This window comes from Nicotiana sylvestris, chromosome 1 (genome assembly GCF_000393655.2).
Source record: "Nicotiana sylvestris chromosome 1, ASM39365v2, whole genome shotgun sequence".
Taxonomy (NCBI): Eukaryota; Viridiplantae; Streptophyta; class Magnoliopsida; order Solanales; family Solanaceae; genus Nicotiana; species Nicotiana sylvestris.
The window spans coordinates 156183619-156210141 of record NC_091057.1 but is presented as its reverse complement, the minus strand read 5'-3'; the positions used below and the strand labels follow the sequence as shown (position 1 = coordinate 156210141).

At 38.0% G+C, this 26523-nt stretch overlaps 1 protein-coding gene across 1 annotated transcript; it reads left to right on the top strand.

The window, feature by feature from the left end:
- The first annotated feature begins 302 nt into the window (after positions 1-302).
- On the top strand, positions 303-2083 carry LOC104219897 (desiccation protectant protein Lea14 homolog). The gene is made up of 2 exons (XM_009770666.2): positions 303-564; positions 1673-2083. Exons 1-2 carry the CDS (start codon positions 359-361, stop codon positions 1971-1973), a joined length of 507 nt encoding a protein of 168 aa, XP_009768968.1. The 5' UTR covers positions 303-358; the 3' UTR covers positions 1974-2083.
- The last annotated feature ends 24440 nt before the right edge of the window (positions 2084-26523 follow it).

The window sequence follows — 26523 nt, the reverse complement described above, 5'->3', positions numbered from 1 at the left end:
AGAGTTAACAAGCAGGTACTTTAATTTCCCTCTTTCCGCCCAACCAAAGAGTAGTACGTACGTAATTATTTTTGAAGTGATAGATATCCATGAATGATGCGATCAAACCTTGGACACGGGCTCAAGATACCGACCATCACGTGTAGTGGTGTCGGCATTACAAATTTTTCTTGTTAAAAAAAAAAGAGGTATCCACATCATATCTTTGATAGGAGTAACCTTGTTACGTGTCAACTCTCGAAGTCTTTATCACACGGAACCACATCCTATAAATAGACGCTTTACTAATATTCAAAAAGTCGTAGAGTGATTCATCAAGTAATATTGAAAAAGTTCTTAGTTCTTTGATTCAAAAACAATGGCCGGTTTAATAGACAAAGCGAAGAATTTCGTGGCAGAGAAGGTGGTGAACATGGAGAAACCAGAGGCTAGCATAACAGACGTGGATATGGAGAAAGTGAGCATGGACAGCATTTCATATCATGCTAAGGTGGCAGTGAAGAACCCTTACTCCGTTCCCGTACCTATCATGCAGATCTCTTACACCCTTAAATGCTCCGGCAGGTCACTCCTATAATATAAATTAATCTCCTCTTATCATTCTAGATTTGGCTTTGAAGTATAATATTTACTTTTTCTCTTTGTTAATTTTACATGTTGGTCAAGCTTAACTTCCTGATGCAGTTTTCACCTTTCAGATTTATAGAAACTCCTATAAGAAGCAAGTTTTACTTTACTTTTCTTTGTTACCACTTTTTTGTTATATTGAGGTACACCTTGGACTCATCTCGACTAATTCACTGGCTAACTGACCTAGTTTATAGGCATATGCTGGCTAAGTGATTCTACCACACACAAGAGTAGAGAGAAAACTCACGTCTTGCTAGTTTTGTACTAATTGAAATCCCACCTGAGATTTTCAGGTTGTTGCTTTCATGAATACCTCAACTACGAGGCCATCTCTTAGAGGAGAAAGGGTTTTACTTTCTCTCTTAGGGAAATGACTGTGTGCGTGAATATACGCTGACAAACAAAGTGTATAAAAGGGAAAAGTCTGGGATTACATCTTTGCCTCTAAGAATCTAAGTGATAAGGATGATGTTACTTTTTAATTTTGGGCTTTTTTTCCACTTTTAATATATGCCGTAAACTATTTATGGTAACCAAAAAAGGTATATAAAATTTGTATATAACGTATATATACACGCAAAAAAATATATTTTTTTGATTATTATTTTAAGAGTGGTTATCTTATACAGTGTCATTTTCCTTTTAGTGGGCCTCTCTAAAAATTAATTAGGAAAAGACATAGTTTGTGCAAAACTTAATCAAACAGGCTTTTAATAAATGAAATATAACGTGTAATTTTATATGAAATTTGATAAATCTCAAAAGATCTAACTTGTCCAACTACAAATATACAACGACATACCTATCCGTCCTACAAACCACATAGGTGACAATAATTGGAATTATTATTAAAAATTAGCATGTTATAGCTTTTAGTCTTATTTTAAATTTTGCTAATCGATGGTGAATTTTCCAATTACAAATACCATCCAATGTAGGATACTAGGATTGAGACATAATTCATTGACTGATATGACAAACAGAAAATATTTCTATATACTGATTTTTTATCATATTTGAATCAATTGATTATGGAATACAGGGTTATAGTATCAGGAACAATTCCAGACCCAGGGAATATAAAGGCAGATGATACAACCATGTTAGATGTGCCAGTGAAAGTTCCTCACAGTGTGCTAGTTAGCTTGGCTAAGGATATTGGTGCAGATTGGGACATCGACTATACATTGGAATTGGGTCTCACCATTGACCTTCCAGTCATTGGCAACTTCACCATTCCCCTTTCTCATAGTGGCGAGATCGAGCTTCCAACATTGTCCGATTTATGGAAGGGTGGAGAAGAAGAGGAGAAAGAAGATACAGAAAAGGTTAAAGAGATATGAAGTAGTAGCATAGGTATCTAATATGTAATTTCATGTGTTTTTTTACTTCAAAAGTTCTACATAAAGTTTGTATCTTGTTTCAGAATCCAAAAAATTAGAATTCAGTGTGATTCGAAGTGTGCCCAGTTTTTGGTTTAGTTAAATATTGAAAAGTATTTTTCTTCATTCATGAAGCTAGATTTTTTATAAACAAAACCACATTATACGGTAAAGATAAATGCGATAAAGAAGTAGTTCTAACTTCTAATTAAGGAGGTGATAGTCTCACCTTAAATATTTATTACACCGTAGATAACGTGTTATCACATGAGATCTGATTTACGAGTTCAAAAGAAAAATAAGATAGTATATGACACTAATTGTTAAGGAACTTATCTACAAAAGCAAAAATAACCTCACCAAGGAGGCGTTGTAAAGAGAGAATACAATATTACCTTAAAAATGGATAACAATTGAATTTATACGTGATTTTAAGGATATGTGGACTAATTCGATACAAGTAATTAATGACGTTAGATAAACAGACAAAATACAGAACAAATCAAATTGTCAAACCAGTAATGACAGTGAGTCGAGCTCGATTAAAAGCTTAACTAGAAGCCTACTTTCAGTTCCGAGCTAACACTTATGAACTGAATCAAGAACTTTGAATAGCTTGTAAAAGCATAGAAAACAAATGTATATTGCCTTGGGATGCGTGTTACAGAAAGTCCACTGAATAAATAAACCTGCCTTTATAGCAGAGGTGTTCTATCCTAAGTACAATCCTAAGAAAGGTAAAAATCTTCCTTCTTGTTAATTACTGATATGCTGTTGATACGAGCCGAGATCTACGCCGTAATATCTGGTTGGGCGCGTATATCACAGTCCTTTAATTTGATAACAGTGTATGGTCGTTTGGCATTGCTTCCCGAGGTCTCGGAGTTCGGACCGAGTCCGGAGGCATGGTCTCGATGATTCTGAGGGAAAATGTTGTGTTCGGGCCTTGATAGTGAAGGCTCCTATCTTTGACTTCGATTCCTTTTAGTTATGTATTTGCCTTGTTGGCCCCACTGGAGAATCAGGATGCTCATTACTCCTGGTTTTACCCGTATATAGATAGTCCCCTTATTTTTCAGAGAGCAGGTTTGCCAAAAACGATGAGAAACTATCGATGTTCTCCGATTCCTTCCTCCATACGTTATAACAGAAACGTCAAAGAATCGAAATGTCCCATCAGTCACATCGTTCTGACTTCAAACATGCGTCAACCATCGCTTGGTTAACTCTGAATGTGAAGCAACACAAACTTTTTTCTATAAAAGCTTCCATATGTTCTTTTTTCACTTTTCGACCAAGCTTCTACCCTCGAACTCTCAAGCTATAATCAGCCTTCTTCAAACTTTGATATCTTCACCCTTGTTCTTCAAGATTTCATAGTAATTTTCAGGTGTTTACCTAGATTTTCTCCAAATCAATATACTCAACACTTTATCTTTCAAAATTTTTTCTTAAATTTTCAAACTTCTTCAAACAACAATGGCTAAAACATCTAAATACTCAACAAGTTGCTTCCTCTTCTTCCCAACTGATCGTTGATATCGAATCGATCACACCCGATATAGTCGTCCTCGAGACATCTGCTTCTGATGTGGCAGTCAACGAACCGGCCCCTGAGCCTCCCTTAAAAATGTTCATCCCCGAGGACTGCTCAACTGCAGACAACTTTAAAATCAAGAAAACCCTTGTCGAAACATGTCATGCCCCAAACCTGGGTAGGCGTGGCCGGTACCCGGTGCCATACTCGGCTCGAGCGTACCACTCTATAACTGTGGACTCTGGAGGGGTAACCCTCAACTTAGGCCGATGAGGCCATATTCTGAATTGTCTGAAAATAACGTCTTTCTCATCTGTAGGGTAAACATACCCAAAGCTCATATATATATATATATGCCGCCTTGAACATCTACTGATATACAAACTATACAGGACTCGTCTACAAGCCTCTAGATATAACTGAACTTTACCATGATCGAGACAAGGCCTCGACCTACCCATCAACTTTGTATATATAAAATAGACTCCAAGGTCTAGACTTGGCAACTCCAAAGAAGTGGAGCTTACCAACCAAGCTGATGTTTGACTCTATCTGCTGGGAGGGTCTGTCCAACTGTCAATGAGGACCTGCAGGCATGAAATGCAGCGTCTCCTGCAAAAGGGACGTTAGTAAGAAATAATGTACAGAGTATGTAAGGTAACAAGACAACGGAAAGCTGAAACTGAACTGATAATATAATAACTTAAAGTAACTGGGAGTCAAAGATAATATGAAGATGTGAAGATATGCTTACCTGCTGATACTTGCTCAATTCTCTTAATATAGTTAGTAAAATAAATGTCCGGCCTTATAAGGTTTGGTATGTGTAACTGATCTGCTGTAGTAGGCTCGCTCATAGGCGCTCAACCATACTAGGCTCTATATCTCAGCTATTCTGGGCTCGCTCATAAGCGCTCGGCCATAGTAGGCTTGGTATATAACTCACCATCTGATCAGAGGTTGCCCAATAGGGGCCTGCCCATCGATTATAGCTCGATGGTGGTAAAAATACTGCAATACTGTACATATATACACTCTCTGCTATCTTGGCCGACAGAAGATAAAACTAAACTAAATATGAAGTCCCGATAAGGGATAATGCTGTAACTTATGAGACTAGGAAAATATACATAAATTCAGTAATATGAACTTCTCTTTATGTCTCGTTATCAAACACATGTAGTTACTGGATCATGCCAAAATGAAGGAAAGGTTTAGCCTTAACATACCTTATCACAATCTTTCAAATCACCAAGTTGAACGCGCCTCTTCGCACCTTATTATACAGCAATGCATTAATACTATCCTTAAGTTATGAAAGGTACAACTATCACACAACGAATGACAAGTTTATTTTGTGTAAAAACTGGCAGCATCTCCCCTATAATCCTTACTTCCTCCAAATTCAAGATAACACCAACGTCACAAGAACACAACATTATCAACATATATACATTATTTTCAACCTTATATACACTATAAAATACTATAAAACAGCCCAACACACCCCAATCTCTTCATATACAAAACGACCATCGTAGTAGTGTCAAACAACCTGAAAATGTTACAACGAACGACCAGCCCTCCACCCTGCATATATGTGGTGTTTCTCCACACCCTTCCTCCTCCAAAACTCCAGAAAACAGTAGTAAAATACGCAGCCCAACAGCAACACAAAACAGTCCATAAAATAGTCCACTACAAGTGAATAACTCGAACTCACGACTTCCGATCACCATCCCGTGAGTTCTTACATCTATTGAATGACTTACCATGAATTTTTATCAGAAAAACTTGATGAAAAAGAGCAGTAAATATACATTATTTGTTGGATAACTTAGCTCCTATCTTGGTTCTTTAAACTCTAGGTTTTACCCCCAATTAGAACTTGAAAGGGAGAGAAAATCAATTAGGGTTTGTGGGTAATTTTTCGGAGTAAGTTTGCAGAGGTTTAGGGCTGGTTATTTGTGTTGTATGATGAGATTTATATTTCAGGAGGTAAGACCTTAAATGGGCTCCTTGGCTGACCCGAAATTGCCTCTTTTTGGGCTCTCATTTAACCAAGTAGGTGGCACACCTACTTGTCACCTAGCAGCCTACATAGTTTTGCAAAAATGCATATATCTCTTTACTCCGATGTCGTATTAATAAAAGGTTTAATGTGTTAGAAAATAGACTCATATAGATTCAATTTGATGGGTGGAACATCCCATAACTCTAAGTATATTGGGAGAAAATCGCAATTACATTTGACCTAAGTTTCAACACATTTATGAATGTAACTTGTGATGACCTTTTCCAACTTTTGTTCCACAACTCGCTTGACTTCAAATCATAACATATGTCTATCATACAACTTGTCACACCTCCTTTTTACCTACACGCGGAAGGGTATAAAGGAGTTTTTTCCAACTTAAAGTGACAACCGAAACGAGATTATTTTATTTAAAGATTCAGAGTCGCCACTTGGGATAATTTAGGGTGTCCTAAGTCACCGATTCAAATCCCGAGTCGAGGAAAAGGTTGACTCTGTATTACAGTCTGCGAATACAAAAATCCGGGTAAGGAATTCTGTTAACCCGGGAGAAGGTGTTAGGCATTCCCGAGTTCAGTGGTTCTAGCACGATTGCTCAACTGTTATAATTTGCCTATTATCTAATTTTAACACATGTTTTAGCCTATAGTTCAATTTTAACTTATTAACCGCTTTTATTCATTTTTGAGAAGATTGCAACGTTATTATAACACGCCTTGAACCACGTCACATAAATGCACCCGCGGTCCTAAACATATTTTATCTAACATTGTTGAGTTTTGGATTTGGGTCACATAAATGCGCACCCGAGTTTAGGAAAGTAGATTATTAAAATACGCGCCTAAAGCAACTACGCGTTTTCAAGTTTGCAAGGGCCATGAAAATTCAACTAAATGGCACGTTTCGAGTTCTAAGGATTAAATCAAAATTAATTAAACGAGGGCCATGCAATTGTCATTTTTGTTTGGCATGACGCACCTCAATTATTTTAAGAAAAGGGTTATATATTTTAAAGGCAAACTAAAGGTGCTCCTATTTTTAATCTAATTTAAAAACTAGTTATCACAACCACGTCACGGGAACTGTGCCCGTAGTTGTAGTAATTTAATTACGCCTACAGTATTATACTAATATTCATAAGTCAATTTGTTTTTCTAACTTCTTACGAGATTCGTTGAAGGTCACGCTATGTGACAAAAGAAATGTCGAAGTCATCATTCAACTTATTTATATGATTAAGGGTGAAAATGCATTCAATGCAATTCACAAACCCATTGTGTATCTGGTCTTTTGGTTCACGACTTTCAAATATGGCATAACTCATGTGAGCTCAAACCAGCAACAACAATTATTTAAACTTAAAAGAGATAACTACAATTTCAAATATAGTTACTTTGTAACCAACAAATATTAATGACCAATTATTTTCCAAACACAAAATATTTACTATAAAATATCTCAAAACCTACCATAAGTAAAACCAAGGGTTATAACTCCTCTTAAAAAAAACAGAAAGAGGAACACGTATCTCTTTTCACGACTTTTCGTTCTCGCATTAAAAACACGAAAAGTTCAAGCCATTAAAATTCTGATCAGTATTTGATGAATACAAAAATTTATAAGGACATCACAAAACTAGTAAAACTGAACATAGTTGTGGAGCACAGAAAGAAAAAGAAAAGCACAAAAAAACAAACCTACAGTCAGACTAATTCCGAAAAAAATTGAGAATCGGATTTTAACCAAACATCATACCATATCATTGCAATTTAAGCAGATTTATAGCAAATGAATATCCAAACAACCATTATATTTCCAGATCGAGATACATACCTCTAAACAGCAATAGAGATAAACTTGAATAATCAAATAAAAGTGAAGGGAAAACGAGAGCTAAACGAAAGTAGACACAACAAATCGTAGCTTCTCTTCTGAATCCGAAATCAAACTGGAACAATTTCTGCCATGACCAAAGCAGTAGAAATTTGGACGGCCGCTGCTATTTTGGAGGAGAAGCAGTCGTTCTCCTTTCTGATGGTGTGCGACATGGGGATATTTTGTGGGGGAAAGGGAAATGGCTATGGAGTTTAGGTACTTAGCTACATTTTTCTTTGTTTTTTTTAGAAAAATCGATAAGAAGAAGAAGGGAACCCTGTAAATGAGTCGTTTTTTTAATGGTAGCGGTATAAAAAAAATCTCCCTGTTTCTCTAGGTCTTGCTTTTTTATAAAAATATAGTGTGAGCCAAGAGGGTATTGGGATTGATTTGGTTGGGTTCAGCTAAGTAGTGGGTGAAATTGATTTGGGCTCGGGTAAAATCAAATTAAAATGGCCCAAAGATCAGGCTTTTCATTTTCTTTTCCTTTTCCTTTTTTCTAATTAAAAATCCTAAATTATCTATTTTTATAAAAATTAAAATTCTTTATTTATTAGTTTTTTAACATTAAAACAACTAATTAACTTAAAACTAAAGAAAAATGCTAATTTTAAAGACTAAAAATAAATATGTTAAAATGACAATCTTTTTTATGATTAAAAAAAATGTTAAAAATGCATGAAATGCAAATAAATAAAGAAAAATTCCTAAAATTAATAGAAATTATTTTTGGTCTATTTTTTAGGAGTTATTTTCATGTAGGGCAAAAATCACGTGCTCACAGCTGCCCCTCTTTGCTCGAAAACCCAAAGTGTTTTCGTGCAAAGATAAAGTGAGCGGATACGAGCGAATTTTGCCAGTTTGAATACTCCGTGGGAAGCATTTTTGAAAGATTTGACTGCACCTTTTTTTCGAGGTTGCCTACATTTCTTTGGCTATAAAGGAATCAGGTCATTGTAGTTCGGGAAGTTTTGATAGCTGGGACTACCATGAAGCTGTGATTTCACTGTTGTTGTTGCTGCTGCTACTGCTTATTGAACCCCCTTATTACACCATGATAAAATGAATAGAAGCTAGACTAGACTATGATCTATGCATTACAAAATTCCATCTATATCTTCAGACTTGCTCTTGTGGTTTTTGTTGCCTTGTTGACTGGTATTCTCCTGATGGAATCCCCTTGTTGCCGCCTTGAATTGTAATCTGAGATGTTTTCCTTTCTCCAGGTGGACGCTTGATTGCTGAAACTTGAATGTATTCCCTTGTTCTCCAGGTGGGCGCCTGATTGCTAAACTTGAAATGTATTCCCTTATTTTCCAGGTGGGCGCCTGATTACTAAACTTTGAACAATGTATTCCCTAGTTCTCCAGGTGAGCGCCTGATTGCTGATCTTGAAAATGTATTCTCATGTTCTCTAGGTGGGCGACTAATTACCGAAACTTGAAATGTATTCCCTTGTTCTCCAGGTGGGCGCCTGATTGCTGAACTTAAAAATGTATTCCCTTGTTCTCTAGGTGGGCGCCTGATTACTGAACTTAAAATGTATTCCCTTGTTTTCCAGGTGGGCGCCTAATTGCTGAATTTGAAACATATTCCCTTATTTTCCAGGTGGACGCCTGATTTCCACAAAATAGACAAAGACAAACAAAGAAAACTTTTGCCCCAGTTTGGTGTTGGGCGCATCCATGAGTGTTAATTGAATTATGTTACCAAATATCTCTATAAATTTGAAAGCTAAATCCCATTATCCAAGAGGGTCCTAAAAACTCCTAGTTAAATGACGGTTTTAAAAATCTAAATCATATCTTCTAAAGGTATTACTCCTGCCACATCTTGTTATCTAAGAAAGTCTTAAACTACATCCTATTATCCAGGAGGGTCTTGACAACAAAAAATTAAATCCCATTATCCAGGAGGGTCTTGAAAACTTAAAACTAAATCTCATTATCCAGGAGGGTCCTGAGAATTTAAAAACTTAATCCCATTATCCAGGAGGGTCCTGAGAACCTTTAAAATTAAATTCCATTATCCAGGAGGGTCCTGAAAACTTTTTAAAATTAAATCCCATTATCCAGGAGGGTCCTGAGAATTTTAAATTAAATCCCATTATCCAGGAGGTCTTGAAAATTTAAAAACTAAATCCCATTATCCAGGAGGGTCCTGAAAACTTAAAAACTAAATCCCATTATCCAGGTTGGTCCTCAGAATTTTAAATTAAATCCCATTATCCAGGAGAGTTCTGAAAATTTAAAATTAAATCCCATTATCTAGAAGGGTCCTGAGAACCTTTAAAATTAAATCCTATTATCCAGGAGGGTCCTGAGAACCTTTAAAATTAAATCCCATTATCCAGGAGGGTCCTGAGAATTTTAAAATTAAATCCCATTATCCAGGAAGGTCCTGAGAATTTTAAAATTAAATTCCATTATCCAGGAGGGTACTGAGAATTTAAAACTAAATCCCATTATCGAGGAGGGTCCTGAAAACTTTTTTAAAATTAAATCCCATTATCCATGAAGGTCCTAAAAATTTAAAAACTAAATCCCATGATCCAGGAGGGTCCTGAAGATTTAAAAACTAAATCCCATTATCTAGGAGGGTCCTGAGAATTTTAAAATTAAATCCCATTATCCAGGAGGGTCCTGAAAATTTTAAATTAAAACCCATTATCCATGAGGGTCCTGAGAATTTAAAAACTAAATCCTATTATCCAGGAGGGTCCTGAAAACTTAAAAACTAAATCCCATTATCCAGGAGGGTCCTAAAGATTTAAAAACTAAATCCCATTATCCAGGAGGGTCCTGAGAATTTTAAATTAAATCCTATTATCCATGAGGGTCCTGAGAATTTAAAAACTAAATCCCATTATCCAGGAGGGTCCTAAAAACTTTTTAAAATTAAATCCTATTATCCAGGAGGGTCCTGAAAAATTAAAAACTAAATACCATTATCCAGGAGGGTCCTGAAGATTTAAAAACTAAATCCTATTATCTAGGAGGGTCCTGAAAATCAAACATCAAGTCATATCTTAAGAGTGACAACTTTTACGGCTGAATTATACTACCCTACAACAAAACTTACGCTAAATGTTGTTATCTAATTGGGATCTTAAAACTAAGTCCTATTATTCAGGAGGATCCTGAAAATTCCTGATTGAATCCTATCTTGAACATGCAAACTTTGAAACCATCTTCTATCCTTGGGGTATACTTGTGCTAGATTATGCTATTTTTGAATTTTAAACTAGGTCCCATTTTCTAGGAGGGTCCTGAAAACTCCTAATTGGATTCTATCTCAAACATGCAAACTTTTAAGCCAACTTATATTCCTTTGGGGTACATTTATGCTAGATTATGCTACTCACGATTGTTTGAATTTTAAACTAAGTCCCATTTTCTAGGAGGGTACTGAGAATTTCAAATTAAATCCTATTATCCGGGCGGGTCCTAAAAATCACAAGTCAAACCTGTCTGGTGCTTGCCTTTCCCCAGCGGAGGATTTCTCCGGAACAACCAAAAATTTCTGCCCCTGTTTCAGATCAAATAAAAATCTTTTCAGTTTAAAATATGGTGGTTGGTTTGTGGCCTTGACTTTGAGGGCGACTGCTCCTTCACTTCTCATGATAACTGATTTTCACCCGAAGACCTTGCTTGTTCCTTGACTAATCACTTTCTCTGCCATCCTTATCACAGAAAATACCTCTTCTCCGTTCAGACCCAATACCCTCTATCTGTTGCATTACTCATGAACTGACATTTACCAACCTTTGTGTCTCACATGAATCCCAAAGAACGTCAATTACCGTCCACTCAATGTGCATGCTGTTCTTTCCTGACTTAACCCACCGCATTGGCCTTGAGGTCTATTGCTCCTTCACTTGCCATGATAACTTTGATTTCTGCTTGGAATACCTTGCATGTCACTGGTTAACCACTTTCTTTGTTAATCTTATCACAGAAAATACCTTTGATCCGTTCACCCTACACCCTCCATCTGCTGCATTGTTCATGAATTGATATATACCAAACCTCTGTGTTTCACCGAAAATACCTTTGATTCGTTCACCTAACACCCTCCATCTTGTTGCATTATTCCTGAATTGATATGTACCAAACCTTTGTATTTCACAAGTATCCCAAATCATGTTGATTATTACCAGCTCAATGCGCTTGTTGTTCTTTTCTGACTTATGACATTTGATGTGTTAGCCAGACCCCGTTTTGTGCAATTGGACAGCTGGTGACAAATTTTGAAGTCATTTCTCACTTGTTCTAACCGCATAGACTCAGGAAGAGGAAGTAAACAAGACAAAAAGGAACAGAGTAAAGGACAATGAAAAGAGATGATTCCTAACAAGAAATCTACAAAGTAGAAACCTATCAGATGTGGACACCAACTCTAGTGACCGTGACATGCACTTGTGGCCTATACTGTCAAGCAGGTCTGATGTTCAACTCCTATTATACCCCAAACCGTGAAACTGAGCTTCCATGCTCTGATTATCCAATCTGATTCACAATCCTTATTCGACATGTAGTGCCCGAGGGGTTTTCACCATCAAGCCTCGCTCGTTTTGTTCTTTTTCTCAACTTACAGTCGCCTCAAGGTGTCCGTGAAGGTTTTCACTAATAAGACTCTCTCATTTTTTATTTCTCTCTGCTTTCATCGCCTTACGGTGCCCGTGAAGGTTTCCACGAATAAGACTCTCTCATTTTGATTTCTCTCAGCTCCCATCGCCTTACGGTGCCTGTGAGGGTTTTCACCGATAAGACTCTCTCATTTTCATTATTTTTCCTGCTTGGACCAGAGTGCTGCCCCTGATATGAATCAACTCTATTTGCTCGACCTGACATCTCTCAAAGACTGATTAGAAGGTCTTTCTTTGGACCGCAACATGGGCTTTTGGACGGGATTAGAAAGAAAAGGTATAAAAGGCTCAGAATCAGAAGGTATAAAAGGCTCAGAACAATTCAAATGGGTTCAAACTTACAACTTTCAGAATCAGATTTCCTACAACAACCACAACTTCTGCCCCAGTTTCTTGCTTGGGGACTTTTGGATTTTTATTTCGATGAGACCGAACCGTGAGGCTGCCTACGTATCCTTAAAAGGAATCAGGTCGAACGTAGTTCATGACATAAGAATTACTTTGTTGTTGTGATTTTCTCTTTTCTCTTTCTTTTCATTCTTCTTTTGCTTTCTTTTTCTCTTTTTGTTGTTTTTCTTCTTTTCTTTCTCTTTTATTCTTTTTTTTCTCTCTTTCTTTTTCTCTTTTTCTCTTCTTCTTTTACTTATCTTTCACGCTGGTGTTTCTGATATTTGCTACTGATCCCGAAAGAGGGGTATGAAAGAAAATAAATAAGGCTCAAAGGGGGTAACAAAGGATAAAATGTTTAGATAGCAGAACAAAATGCCTTCGTCATTCCAATCTCCAAAACATTCCAAGTGCAAACTACACAATTTAAACAAATCAAGGAAAACATTTTTAACATCTTTTGATTGCACTACACTTGATAACCATATCCACGCATTGGCCTTCTACATCTGTTAATTACCAAGCCCCATTGGACAACACCCTCACTCTCATTACCACGAACGGCCCCCTACAAATTTGGGGCAAACTTGCCATTATCTTCACCTGATGCAGCATGATGCATTCCAATAGTGTATTTTTATGTTCTACCTGCCCCAGTTTCACACAATTCGGGCTTGAAGTGTTCTCAAAATGCCTTCACTTATTTCCCTCCAATGTCCCTACATCTTCAACATTGTTTCATTTCTTCGTGACTAAACTGACTTTTAAAACCAGGCTGAGAATTACGCGTGCATGTCATGTCACTAGAGTCAATAGGAAAAGGACTATAAAAGGAAAAGAGAACTAAACAAAATGACTAGAAATAACAGAAAACAGAAAGTTGCATTAGACAGATGGTGAAAGGGTTTGGACAACAAAACAGACAAACTAAACTGGGGTTACAAACCTAGAACAAACCTAGAAAACACTAAGTGAGATAATTTTACTAAAGGAACTAGACAAAATAAAGGATAGAAGGATTTGAGTCACAAGACGATATCCGGATTACAACCCTGCAATAACCCGAACAACAGAAATGACAACAAACTAAACCACCAAAAGCTCCTCTCCAACTGACCAAGAAATGGAGCGTCTTTCCAATTACCAAGCGCGGTATCTTAGCCACTGAATTGTGCATCAGCAATACTAAGACCTCCACAAGTCTTCATCACATTGTTCTTAACAAATTGATTTTGGGTTCCTTTTGCCGGCTCGTTCTTAAGATCAACCCCTGATAGCGCTAAAAGATTAGTAGCACGTGGACCTCCGAGGCACCCAAATGAATTCTCACATTCCTTTTCAAAATAAACCATACCCACCATATGCGTCTCATTATGCACAGGCGATGGACTTTGGCTAGTGTCTGCTGCATCTGGATTTTGCACGACAATGTCGCCTGCATCAATAAGCTTCTGAATCGTATTCTTCAGGTTCCAACACCTCTCTATGTCATGCCCCGGGGCATCCGAGCAATATGCGCACCTTTGAGAAAAATCAAACTTATTTGGAAGAGGATCTGACATTTTTATCCGGGTCGGCTTCAACATGTCCAATTTCTGTAGCCTCTGGAACAGACTGGCATATGACTCTCCCAATGGAGTGAAGGTCTTATTCTTCCGTAACCTCTCGTTCTTAAAGGCTTGATTAGGCCGAAAACCTGATCTAGGGGGTTTTCGATAGGCTCATGGAGGTAGATAGGTATTTTGTGGAGTTGGATACTGGGAGAGTGATGTACGACTTTGGGAGTTCTGTGGAGAGAAGTGGTATTGGGGAGGATCATCTGGTGCATAAGGATATCCACGGGGATGATGTCGAGGCTGGAAGTATTGATCGAGAAAGCCCATTGGATCATCTTCTCTGTTTCTCTTTCTTCCACCCAAGCTTACTGGGATGTTCTGAATATTTTTCGAACAACTCATGATTTTGCCTGACTTGATTTCCTCTTATACCATATCCCCCATTTTTAACACATCATTGAAAGGCTTACCCAAGGACGGATCAAATGACTAAAGTAGGTGGGCCCCTGGGCTTGTAGGAAAAGCTCAACCATTTCTTCTCCACCAATCGGGGGACTGACTCGAGCAACTTGCTCCCTCCATTTGAACCCAAACTCCCTAAAGCTTTCCTCTGGCTTCTTTTCCATTTTAGATAGGGAGGAGCGATCTAGGGTAATGCCTAATTTGTATTGAAAATATCGAACAAAATCTTAAGCCATGTCACCCAATGTAGGCCACCTACCGACATCTTGATGATTATGCCATTCCAAAGCTGCCCCAGTCAAGCTCTTACTGAAATGTGTCATCAACAAGTCATATTTCTCTCCAACACTTCTCATTTCACGACAATAAACTCTCAGGTGGGCTATCGGATCTCCACACCCATCATACAAGTTAAATTTTGGCACTTTACACCCCGCGGGCAGGCAAGCGTCAGGGGACACAGATAGTTCTTTATAAGCCATGCTTCCCTGGTCTCCCATTCCTTGCTTGTTCTTTAAGAACTGTTCTATGCCTTTCAGCCTCCTGGGTGCCCCATCTTTCCCTTTTCTTCCTGTGAACCTTTAATTTTCAACATGAGGCTCATCCTTGGGGCCCTGTTTGTATGAGTAGGGAACCTTGTGGGCAACCTCTGCGGGGTAATATTGGGCATCATAAGCTTGGAGATAAGAGGGTGGATCTGGATAGTATGGAGGATCATCTGGCATTGTGTTCGGAGTTTGGGTAAGGACAGCATCTAGGAAGCTAGGTGGTGGCGCCTTCCAGTCATCCAAGCCTAATGCATGTCAGCCATGTATTGTTTTAATATCTTTACCTCTTCAACCAACCCATTGTCCTGTTCAACCAACTGCTTTCGAGCACCGGTATCAACCAACTCAGTTCTGTTGTTGTCTGTCATTGCCTTTTGACTTTATGTTGTAGAGAAAAGTTACCACTTTAAAACCACAAACCAACCACCCTTCTGCTATGAATATAACAAGATGAAGTCATCATATTAGCGTTAGGACATTTAACATAAGATAATCTCACTTTATATGCAATGCACCTAGCCACAATTATCGGTTCTAAAATGACTTCGAGGGTACGAAGGTCAGTTGGCATCATCCCAATTTGTTCATTTCAATCCTCTCTTTTCTTTGCTTTTCTAGCACTTGCTAGATCATTTTCCTTCCTCTTTTTCTAATTTCACTCTTTTATTTCCTCTCATCCCACAATTTCATCTCTTTTTCTCTTTTTTTTTCCTTTTTCCTTTTTTTTCTTTTAACAGTAAAAAAAATCATTCGATCGAACCTTATGTGGGTTGCCTACGTATCATGACGCTGCATGAATCAGATCTTTGCATAGTTCTGGAAGAACGGGAATAAAGTAAACAAACTAACATTCTTTTCTCTTTTTTTTTTACATTAAGGACTATTCTTATAAGAAAAGAGGAATAAAAGAAACAAATCTATTTTTTTTTTGAATTTTCTAGACTTAATGTTCTATAGCCTATTGCAAACTCAAGCTTAACGAGCATATATTTTATGCTTTGTTTTCTTTCTTGAAAACTTTTAAAAGGTACTAAAAAGATTTTTTTTGAATTTTGGTCCTAATATAGTAAAGGAAATATAAAAATAATTTTTATTTAAGTCTTAGATATTAATTGCCTAAAGGAAAAACCACCTCCAAAATACTTTTTTTTTCATTCCTACAATTAGTATTCTAATGCAAAATAGAAAGTACAATAATAATAAAATTCGACATTACTATACAAAACTAAAAGATAAAAGACGACATAAAATAAATTAACAAACTCAAAACATAAAAAGAAAATAAAATCTTCTTTTAATCCACTCCTGAATGAGCGATCCTGACCAGCTGTCCTGGGGCTCTGTCCTGCTCAAACTCCGATAAGTAAATCCACGCCTGTATGAGAAGATTAAAACCACATAGGTTAAAGACCTAGAGTGCTATGTGAGATAATAACCATTCCTGTTGGAAATATGCAAGACATGATTTAGGCTATTTTTGCAAAATGACTTATTTGCCAAAAGATGGCTAGAAGTGCAAAAATTGGCTAAGACCCTGTAAAGCCAAGAACCTAAGATTTACTAGGAAGACCAGACCCTATGTGGGTTGCCTACGTATCCTGCCCCGAAAGACGTGAATCAGGTATGCGTAGTTCAGGCAGATTGGATACGAGCGAGAATTAAAAAAAACAACTAATTTAGAGAAAACATATTTTTTTTTAAAAAAATGATGAGACATGTAACTTCTTTTTGGATTTTTTTTCTTTTTCTTTTTTTGATTTTTTGATTTACGGAAAATGATGAAAAAATGCAAAATATCTTTTTTTTTTGAATTTTCAAGCTCTCTTTTTTTAACAAGAATGTGACAAAAAACATAATCGGGCCCCACTCGCTTTATCTTCACACTTCAACCTTTTTTCTTTTTCTTTTTCTTTTTCAGTTGCCCTTAATTATCATTGGTCCGCCAAATGACCCTTTTACCCTTGAAGAAATGCAACATGTAGCACATAGGATGCATCAAGATGGTCAGTTATTTTGGGTACATCTGTCCTAGACGGACCAACCCTTGTGTTGAGTTCCCAAAGTCAAAATGCCCATGATGCTAACAAGCGTTCCTACTAGGGATCCGACATGAGGCTTTGTTATACTAGGTTTAAAACCTAGATTATTGTTCTAGACCTGGCTTACCCGAGCGGACAACTCGAACCGGGGGGGGGGTTGCATACCGATAACCAAAAGATCATCCAACTTTGCAACTTGTCCGAACCTCATTCTATTTGGGATATGACACTAACAGAAAGAAATCACGACCAACGTGCACTCCTCGGAAGAGAGAAGAGAGGGGTTTCGTAGCAGTTTATATACAGTTCAGATAATATCAAAGCGATAAAAGCAAAATTTAGCACATTAGGCCCAAACATGTAATAAAATCAGATAATAAATAAAGCCAAATATAACAATTCATCTAAGCTCGAATTCTGAACTCTGAACCAGAGATTCTGGGTTCGATCCCCAGCAGAGTCGCTAGAGCTGTCACATCTCCTTTTTACCTACACTCGGAAGGGTATAAGAAAGTTTTTTCCAACTTAAAGTGACAACCAAAATAGGATTATTTTATTTAAAGATTCAGAGTCACCACATGGGATAATTTAAGATGTCCCAAACCACCGGTTCAAATCCCAAGTCGAGGAAAAGTTGACTCTGTATTACAGTCCGCGAACACAGAAATCCGGGTAAGGAATTCTGTTGAACCGAAAGAAGGTGTTAGGCATTCCCGAGTTTCGTGGTTCTAGCACGGTCGCTCAACTATTATAATTGGCCTATTATCTGATTTTAACACATGTTTTAGCCTATAGTTTAATTTTAACTTATTAACCGCTTTTATTCATTTTTAAGAAGATTGCAACGTTATTAAAACACGCCTTGAACCACGTCACATAAATGCACCCGCGGTCCTAAACATATTTTATCTAACATTGTTGAGTTTTGGATTTGGGTCACATAAATGCGCACCCGAGTTTAGGAAAGTAGATTATTAAAATACGCGCCTAAAGCAACTACGCGTTTTCAAGTTTGTAAGGGCCATGAAAATTCAACTAAATGGCACGCTTCGAGTTCTAAGGATTAAATCAAAATTAATTAAACGAGACCCATGCAATTGTCATTTTTGTTTGGCATGACACACCTCAATTATTTTAAGAAAAAGGGTTATATATTTTAAACGAAAACTAAAGGTGCTCCTATTTTTAATCTAATTTAAAAACTAGTTATCACAATCACGTCACGGGAACCGTGCTCGTAGTTGTAATAATTTAATTATGCCTACAGTATTATACTAATATTCATAAGTCAATTTATTTTTCTAACTTCTTACAAGATTCGTTGAAGGTCACGCTATGTGACAAAAGAAATGTCGAAGTCATCATTCAACTTATTTATATGATTAAGGGTGAAAATGCATTCAATGCAATTCACAAACCTATTATGCATCTGGTCTTTTGGTTCACGACTTTCAAATATGGCATAACTCATGTGAGCTCAAAACAGCAGCAACAATTATTTAAACTTAAAAGAGATAACTACAATTTCAAATGTAGTTACTTTGTAACCAACAAAGATTAAAGACCAATTATTTTCCAAAAACATAATATTTACTATAAAATATCTCAAAACCTACCATAAGTAAAACCAAGGGTTATAACTCCCCCTAAAAAACCTAAAGAGGAACACGTATCTCTTTTCACGACTTTTCGTTCTCGCTTTAAAAACACGAAAAGTTCAAGTCATTAAAATTCTGATCGGTATTTGATGAATACAAAAATTTATAAGGACATCACAAAACTAGTAAAACTGAACATAATTGTGGAGCACAGAAAGAAAAAGAAAAGCACAATAAAACAAACATGCAGTCAGATTAATTCCGAAACAATATAAAAAAAACAAAAAAAAACAGAGAATCGGATTTTAACCAAACATTATACCGTATCATTGCAATTTAAGCAAATTTATAGCACATGGATATCCAAACAACCATTATATTTCCAGATCGAGATACATACCTCTAAACAACAATAGAGATAAACTTGAATAATCAAATAAAAGTGAAGGGAAAGCGAGAGCTCAGCGGAAGTAGAAACAACAAATCGTAGCTTCGACTTCTGAATCCGAAATCAAACTGGAACAATTTCTGCAATGGCCGATGCAGTAGAAATTTGGACGGCTACTGCTATTTTGGAGGAGAAGCAGTCGTTCTCCTTTCTGATGGTGTGCGACATGGGGATATTTTGTGATGGAAAGGGAAATGGCTATGGAGTTTAGGGACTTAGCTACATTTTTCTTTGTTTTTTTTAGAAAAATCGATAAGAAGAAGAAGGGAACCCTGTAAATGCGCCATTTTTTTTAATGGTAGCGGTCTAAAAAAAATCTACCTGTTTCTCTAGGTCTTGATTTTTTATAAAAATATAGTGTGGCCAAGAAGGTATTGGGCTTGATTTGGTTGGGTTCAGCCAAGTAGTGGGTGAAATTGATTTGGGCTTGGGTAAAATCAAATTAAAATGGCCCAAAGATCAGGCTTTTTATTTTCTTTTCCTTTTCTTTTTTTCTAATTAAAAATCCTAAATTATCTATTTTTGTAAAAATTAAAATTATTTATTTATTATTTTTTAACATTAAAACAACTAATTAACTTAAAACTAAAGAAAAATGCTAATTTTAAAGACTAAAAATAAATATGTAAATATTTCAATTTTTATGATTAAAAAAATGTTTAAAATCCATAAAATGCAAATAAATAAAGAAAAATTCCTAAAATTAATAGAAATTATTTTTGGTATATTTTTAGGAGTTATTTTCATGTAGGGCAAAAATCACGTGCTCACACAACTAAAATAACTCATAACATAATATCCTAATAATTTTAAACACCCTATTCTCTCCCCAAAAGTACATGATACAATATTCCCAACTTGTCGACTTTTGACGAAATTTATTTTCTCTAATTCATTTAGCTTCGAATCCTTCAAACCATTTTGGTACTTGGTATTCGTGATCTTAAATATTTGTAACCTCCATTGTAACATGATTAACTTACTTTATGTACTTTCAAAGTTGATTTCATTTCCGAGTTTACATTAATTGACTTACGAATACTCTCACGTACGAAAACATGGGGTGTAACAAAATAGTACCGAGGTGAAGGAGCATCAAGGTATATATAATCCATTACCGAAGACGTCCTTCTGGTCTGAGAGGACTGTGGATGGGAAGGCAAGGACATAGTAATTCCCATGCCCGAGGATGCCATTACTACCCACGTGGAGGGGTATTTAAGTGTTTACAATTACATTTTCACACTGGGCCGGTAGATCCAGTTATTCTTAATTTTTGTAAGAGATACGAGGTGTGTCTTGGGCAGATGCACCAGTCTCTATAGAGGATCGTGATCTTCCTTCGTTACTTCATAAATAACATCGAGTACCGTCGGTTCACCATCTATCATCTACTACGTTTATAAAGTCCCTAAATTTTTTGAGGGGGACTGATAAAGCTTACTTGCCGGGCCAGCAAAGCCCCTTTTTTGAGCATAGATGAAAACCGAGACTGGGGCTGGCAGGGATGCTTTGTTCGGGTGAAGACCGAAGACTTTATCCTTCCCGAGTTCATACCATTCCTTGAGAAGTAGAATGCATCTCATAAGTGCAGTTTCTCCTTAAGCATCAATTTTTTCTTTGTTTTCCTTTTTCTCATTCACACTTTGTGGTTGTGCAGCTGTTGCCCGGGTTCCAAATGCTATCCTCCAATTCAAGGAGTAGATCAAGGGCATCTACACACAGATGACATATTCCGAGCGCGCATGGCGCAAGATTTCGAATGGCCGATGAGAGGTCCCTTCTCATGGTAAGGTCTCTCTCCGAACAGTTAATACCCCGCCTTTAACTTACATCATTCTGAGTTTTCTTCCCCCCCTCCCCCTTTCTTTTTTTGTAGGTTTTCCTAAGACCACTAAACTTAGGACTTTGGAAGGGGACGAAGATGTGTCTTTGTCTATTGATCACTCCGCTACGGGACAACCTGGTGCTTCTGTAGGGAAAAAGAAGAAGAAGAAGAAAAGGAAGGCTTCAGGCTCGCTGAGCTCAAAGACGAAGCCAAAGAAAAGATTGGCTCGTAAGCGAAAGAAGATTTCCCACTCCCGAGCGCCAGACTTAGATTTGCTTCTTCGACTCAGGGATGAGTTCGAAGAAGATGATATTTGTATGGCACATGGGTCGACCCCTCCCGGGAATCAAGAGGCAGCCAAAGGGGAGATTCGTGAGGCCGACCTCCCTCAGGTTCAGGTGATTGATGCGGAGAAGGTTTGAGACCCCCTGGGTCACCGGCTGTACTCTGAAGGAAGCACCCGATCTAATAGAGATTTTGGGGACGCCCTCTTATACCGAGTCCACGCTCGAGGAGGCCCAAGCGAGAATGAGAAGTCCAATGAAGGGGTTCGTGGCAAAAATGATTCCCTCCACTCTTCTTTGATGGTGTGGACTCGTCCATTTTAGAAGATATTTCCAGGCTGGGGGACCTAGAAGTTCCGAAGAAGGACATATCTTTGGAAGCTGGCAGGCCGAGTTCGAGCCCAAAATTAATCAGTCAGTTCCCCGCTCCGAGTATAGACTCCGGTTGCAAGAGATTGGTTATTCTTACGGTCCCAAAGGATGCACAAGTTTTGTCCACCCCTATGGGGATAGCCAGCTATCTTCGATGCCTGGTGATCAAGGAGGACTAGGAAAAAATGAATGAAGTGAATGTGGAACAACGCTGAACCGGGTAAGGCATCATCACGTCTTTTCTTTTTAAGTTCTTCTTAAGTTTTAATATTTTTTCACGTCCTTCATTGTTTTTCATGCCTCGGTACTTTACCATGAGAGTTTCCTCTAATACTGAGCCAAAGTTAATCAGCTGGAGCTCAAGGTCAAAGAGCAGGCCCAAAAAAGGGACATGTACAAACTCCTTAGCGAGAAACAAGATGGGTCCATCAAGGACCTTCAGGCCGAGATGGATAGGGATCAGAAGGAGGCTTCGACCCTGAAGCGGGAACATGCCAATATGGTTGAAAAGTTAAAGGTTTTTGAAGTTAGAAACAAGGAACTAGTCATGTCAGCTAATGACCAAACCTTGCAAAAAACCTATTTGGGACAAAACCGGTTCAAGGAAAAAAGAGTGCAATGCATGCTTTCGGACCTAATAGTCATATTTTCCCTTGGTCTCTACCTGCAAGTGTTATTCCGGTTCATACTATTATAAAAAGGTAAATGAAACCGTATTTTTGCAATAGACCACTTTAAGTGCATCACGTTCCAGTTATTTGGCAGCTGTGCACCATTCCCTGCCTCGAGTTTGTATGAGCCTTTGCCGGTAATTCTAATGACTCGATATGGTCCTTCCCAATTCAGCCCCATCTTTCCCTCGTTCGAGTTTTGGGTGTGCATCGTTACTTTTCTTAGTACCAAATCTACAATTTTGAAGTGTTGGAGGTTGGCTCTTCGGTTGTAATATCTTTCTATTCGATGCTTCTGGGCGGTTAACCGGACTAGAGAGGCCTCTTGCCTTTCATCCAACAGTTCTAGGCTCGTACTCATATCATCACCGTTTGATTCTTCGGTCGCATATCAGAACTTGAGGCTTGGTTCCCCCACTTCGACCGCTATCAATGATTCGACATCATAGACCAACGAAAATGGGGTGGCCCCGATGCTAGATTTCAAAGTTGTTCGGTACACCCACAAGACTGTGGGCACAATTTCCTTCCACTTTCCTTTGGCATCGGTCAACCTCTTTTTCAAATTTTGGAGTATGGTCTTGTTTGTAGACTCTGCTTGTCCAATCCCGCTAGGGTATAGGGGGTGGATAGAATCTTTTTGATCTTCAATAAAACTTGCTTACCTTGCTACTAATGAATTTCTTCCCGTTATCACTCACGACCTCTGTTGGTATCCTGAACCGGCATATTATGTGGTCCCAAATAATGTCAATGACTTCTTTTTCCCGTACTTTATCAAATGCTTGAGCTTCGACCCATTTAGAAAAATAGTCAGTCATAAACAATACGAATTGAGCCTTACCAGGTGCCCACAACATGAGATCGGCAATGTCCATGCCCTATTTCATGAACGTCCATGGGGACAAGACCGAATTGAGCAACTTTCCGGGTTGGTGGATTATCAGTGTGTGTCTTTGACAGCTGTCGCATCTTCGTACAAAGTCCTTTGCATCCTTGTGCATATCTATCCAGTAGTAATCGACTCTGATTATCTTTCAAACTAAAGATTCCGCCCCCGAATGGTTTCCGCAGGTGCCCTAGTGAACTTCTCTCAAGATGTATTCGGTATCTCCTGGCCCCAAGCATATGGCGAGTGGGCCATCGAACATTCTCCTGAACAAAGTACCTTCGGACAAGCTGAATCTAGCCGATTTCGTACGTGGAGCTCTAGATTCATTAGGATCCAAGGGTAACTTCCTAGTCTTCAAGTAGTCTATGTGCTTGTTTCTCAAATCCCAAGTTAAACTTATTGAATTTATTTCGGCGTGGCCTTCTTCAACTACCGATTTCATAAGCTGCACGACCATTCCTGAGATGAATTCGTCATCATCAATCGATGACCCCAAGTTACCTAGAACATCAACCTCACTATTTTAATCTCAAGGCACATGCTGAAGGGTCCATTCCTTGAATTGATGCTACATCACCTGCAATTTGTCAAAATACCTTCGCATTACTTCCTCTTTTACTCCGAACATCTCGTTAACTTGATTTAGCACAAGTAGGGAACTGCATTTAGGTTCGACCACCTCAGCCCTAAGGCTTTTAGCCAATTCGAGACATGCAATCATGGCCTTATACTCGGCCTCATTGTTAGTCAATTTAACAGTTCGAATAGATTGCCTAACTATATTTCCCGTAGGCGGCTTCAACACGATGCCGAATCCAGACCCCTTTGCGTTCGAAGCACCATCCGTAAAGAGGGTCTATATTACCGAGGAAGTCCTCGAGGTTAACAATAGTTACTTTTCAACCTAGAGTATTAAGGCCGACGTAAAGTCAGCCACGAAATCCACCAAAATTTGTGATTTGGTGGCGGTTCGGGATCGATATTAGATATCGTACCCGCTAATTTCTACCGCCTATTTGGCCATCCGACTCGAGATTTAGGGTTGTGCATAATGTTCCTTAGCGGGTAAGAGGTTATGACACATATAGGGTGGCATTGAAAGTACGGTATCAACTTTCTGGAGGAGCTTAGCAAAGTGAGCGCCAATTTTTCCAAGTGAGGATACCTTGTTTCAGCCTCGCGTAGAGTTTTACTGACATAGTAAAAAGGAAATTGCGTACCTTCCTCTTCTCGGACTAAAATTCCACGTACCACCACTTCGGATATTGCTAAGTAAAGGTATAGTTGTTCATCCGCGCCTTCGGAGTATGCAGTAAGGGTGGACTTGAAAGGTACCATTTGAGTTCTTCCAAATCTCGTTGGCACTCCGGAGTCCAAGAAAAGTTATTCTTCTTCTTCAATATCAAGAAGAATCGATGGCTTCTGTTCGAGAATCTCGATATGAACCGACCTAAGGCGCCGATGCGCCTGGTTAGTCTCTGAACGACCTTTACACTATCCATGATGGTGATGTTTTCTATAGCCTTGATTTAATCGGGATTGATCTCGATCCCTCTGTTGGACACCATGAACCAAAGGAACTTTCCAGATCCGACCTCGAACGCGCACTTTTCGAGGTTCAACTTTATATTGTATTTCTTCAATATGTCAAAGGTTTCCTGCAAATGTTTCAAATAGTCCTCTGCTCGTAGGGACTTAACTAACATGTGGTCAGTATAAACTTCCATTGATTTTCCTATTTGTTCTTCGAACATTTGGTTTACTAGGCGTTGATTAGTGGCACCGGCATTCTTTAGTCCGAATGACATTACATTGTAATAGTAGGTGCAGAACTTAGTGATAAAGGAAGTTTTTTTATTGACAACCCATGTACATCTGGATTTGGTTGTACACGGAATAGGCGTCAAGAAAACTGAGTATCTCGTGCCCAGCCATCGCATCGATCATGCAATTGATGTTAGGCAAAGGGAAAGAGTCACTAGGGCATGCCTTGTTCAAATCTTTATAATCTATGCACATTCTTGACTTGTCCCTTTATGTGGGTACTACCACTGCGTTAGCTAACAAGTTCGGGTATTTAACTTCCCGAATGGAACCTATTTTAAGGAGTTTAGATGCCTCTTCTTTGATGAAAACATGCTTGATTTCGGACTGTGGCCTCCTCTTCTGTTTAACCGGGTGGAATTTCAGATCCAAACTCAACTTGTGAGTGGTTATCTCCGGTGGGATCTCTGTCATATCAAGATAGGACCAGGAAAAACAAGATATGTTAATTTTAATGAAACTAATGAGTTTTTTCCTGAGCCCAGGGGTCAACCCCGTGCTCAAGTATACCTTTCAATCCCGCATGTGCTCGACCAATATGACTTGCTCCAGTTCTTCGACCATAGATTTGGTGGCATCGATATCATCAGGAGCTATGGACGATATATGAACCCCGTAATCATCTTCCTCATCGACTTCTCGTCCCTCCAATCCGGCCGGGACCAGTATCGGTGATTGCTATTTAACTTTGACCTTTCTGGCCGATTCCCCACCTTTTAACATCGAGACGGAAGGTACTGAGGGTACCTTATCAGCTGCGAACATTTCCATTGTGGCCGGTTGTTCTCCATACAATGTCTTGATTCCTCCCGGTGTAGCGAACGTTATTACCTAGTGCAAGGTTTAAGGTATTGCCCTCATGTTGTGAACTCATGGACTTCAAAATAGAGCATTATATCTCATATTCCCTTCGATCACATATAATTTGTTTCCTGGGTAGTTCCGAGGATGCTCATTGGAGGTTATCTCCCCTTTAGTAGTTTGACGAGTGTCTGACGTGTGTATAAATTAAACTTGTACTCTGTCAAATTATAGTATAAAAATATGTCGAACCCACAGAGATTGGTTTATCTATTCTACAGATGTTTCTTGTTTTAATTATTATTTGAGAAAATCAGAGAGAGTTGAGTTGTAAATTAACTAACTAAAAATGCATGAATAAAGTAGTAGAATTTTTTTTGTTTTTCACAAATATAATGAAAGGTGTTGGGATCTTGACTTCATTTAATATTTCTATTATATAGTAGAATTATTATTCTTCAATTTCTATTTCTCAAAAAGGTATAAATGCCTCTCACGATTACAAATATATATTATTATTCAATTTGAATAATTAATTGTACTCCTCTTGGTTATACAAATTAATCTTCAAAATAGTAATACTAAAGAACCAGAAATATATGATTGAATTAAAACATGCTCTTGATTGTAAGTCCCTTTCGGTTACCCTACATGTTATAACTTATTATTACACCATTCGCCTCTCTCGATTACAAATAAGTGTAAA

Excerpts from the sequence above, each read along its gene's own strand:
- LOC104219897 (XM_009770666.2), top strand. The coding sequence starts at position 359 with ATGGCCGGTTTAATAGACAAAGCGAAGAATTTCGTGGCAGAGAAGGTG. Across the intron at positions 565-1,672 it reads ACCCTTAAATGCTCCGGCAG|GGTTATAGTATCAGGAACAA; the intron begins GTCACTCCTATA and ends TATGGAATACAG.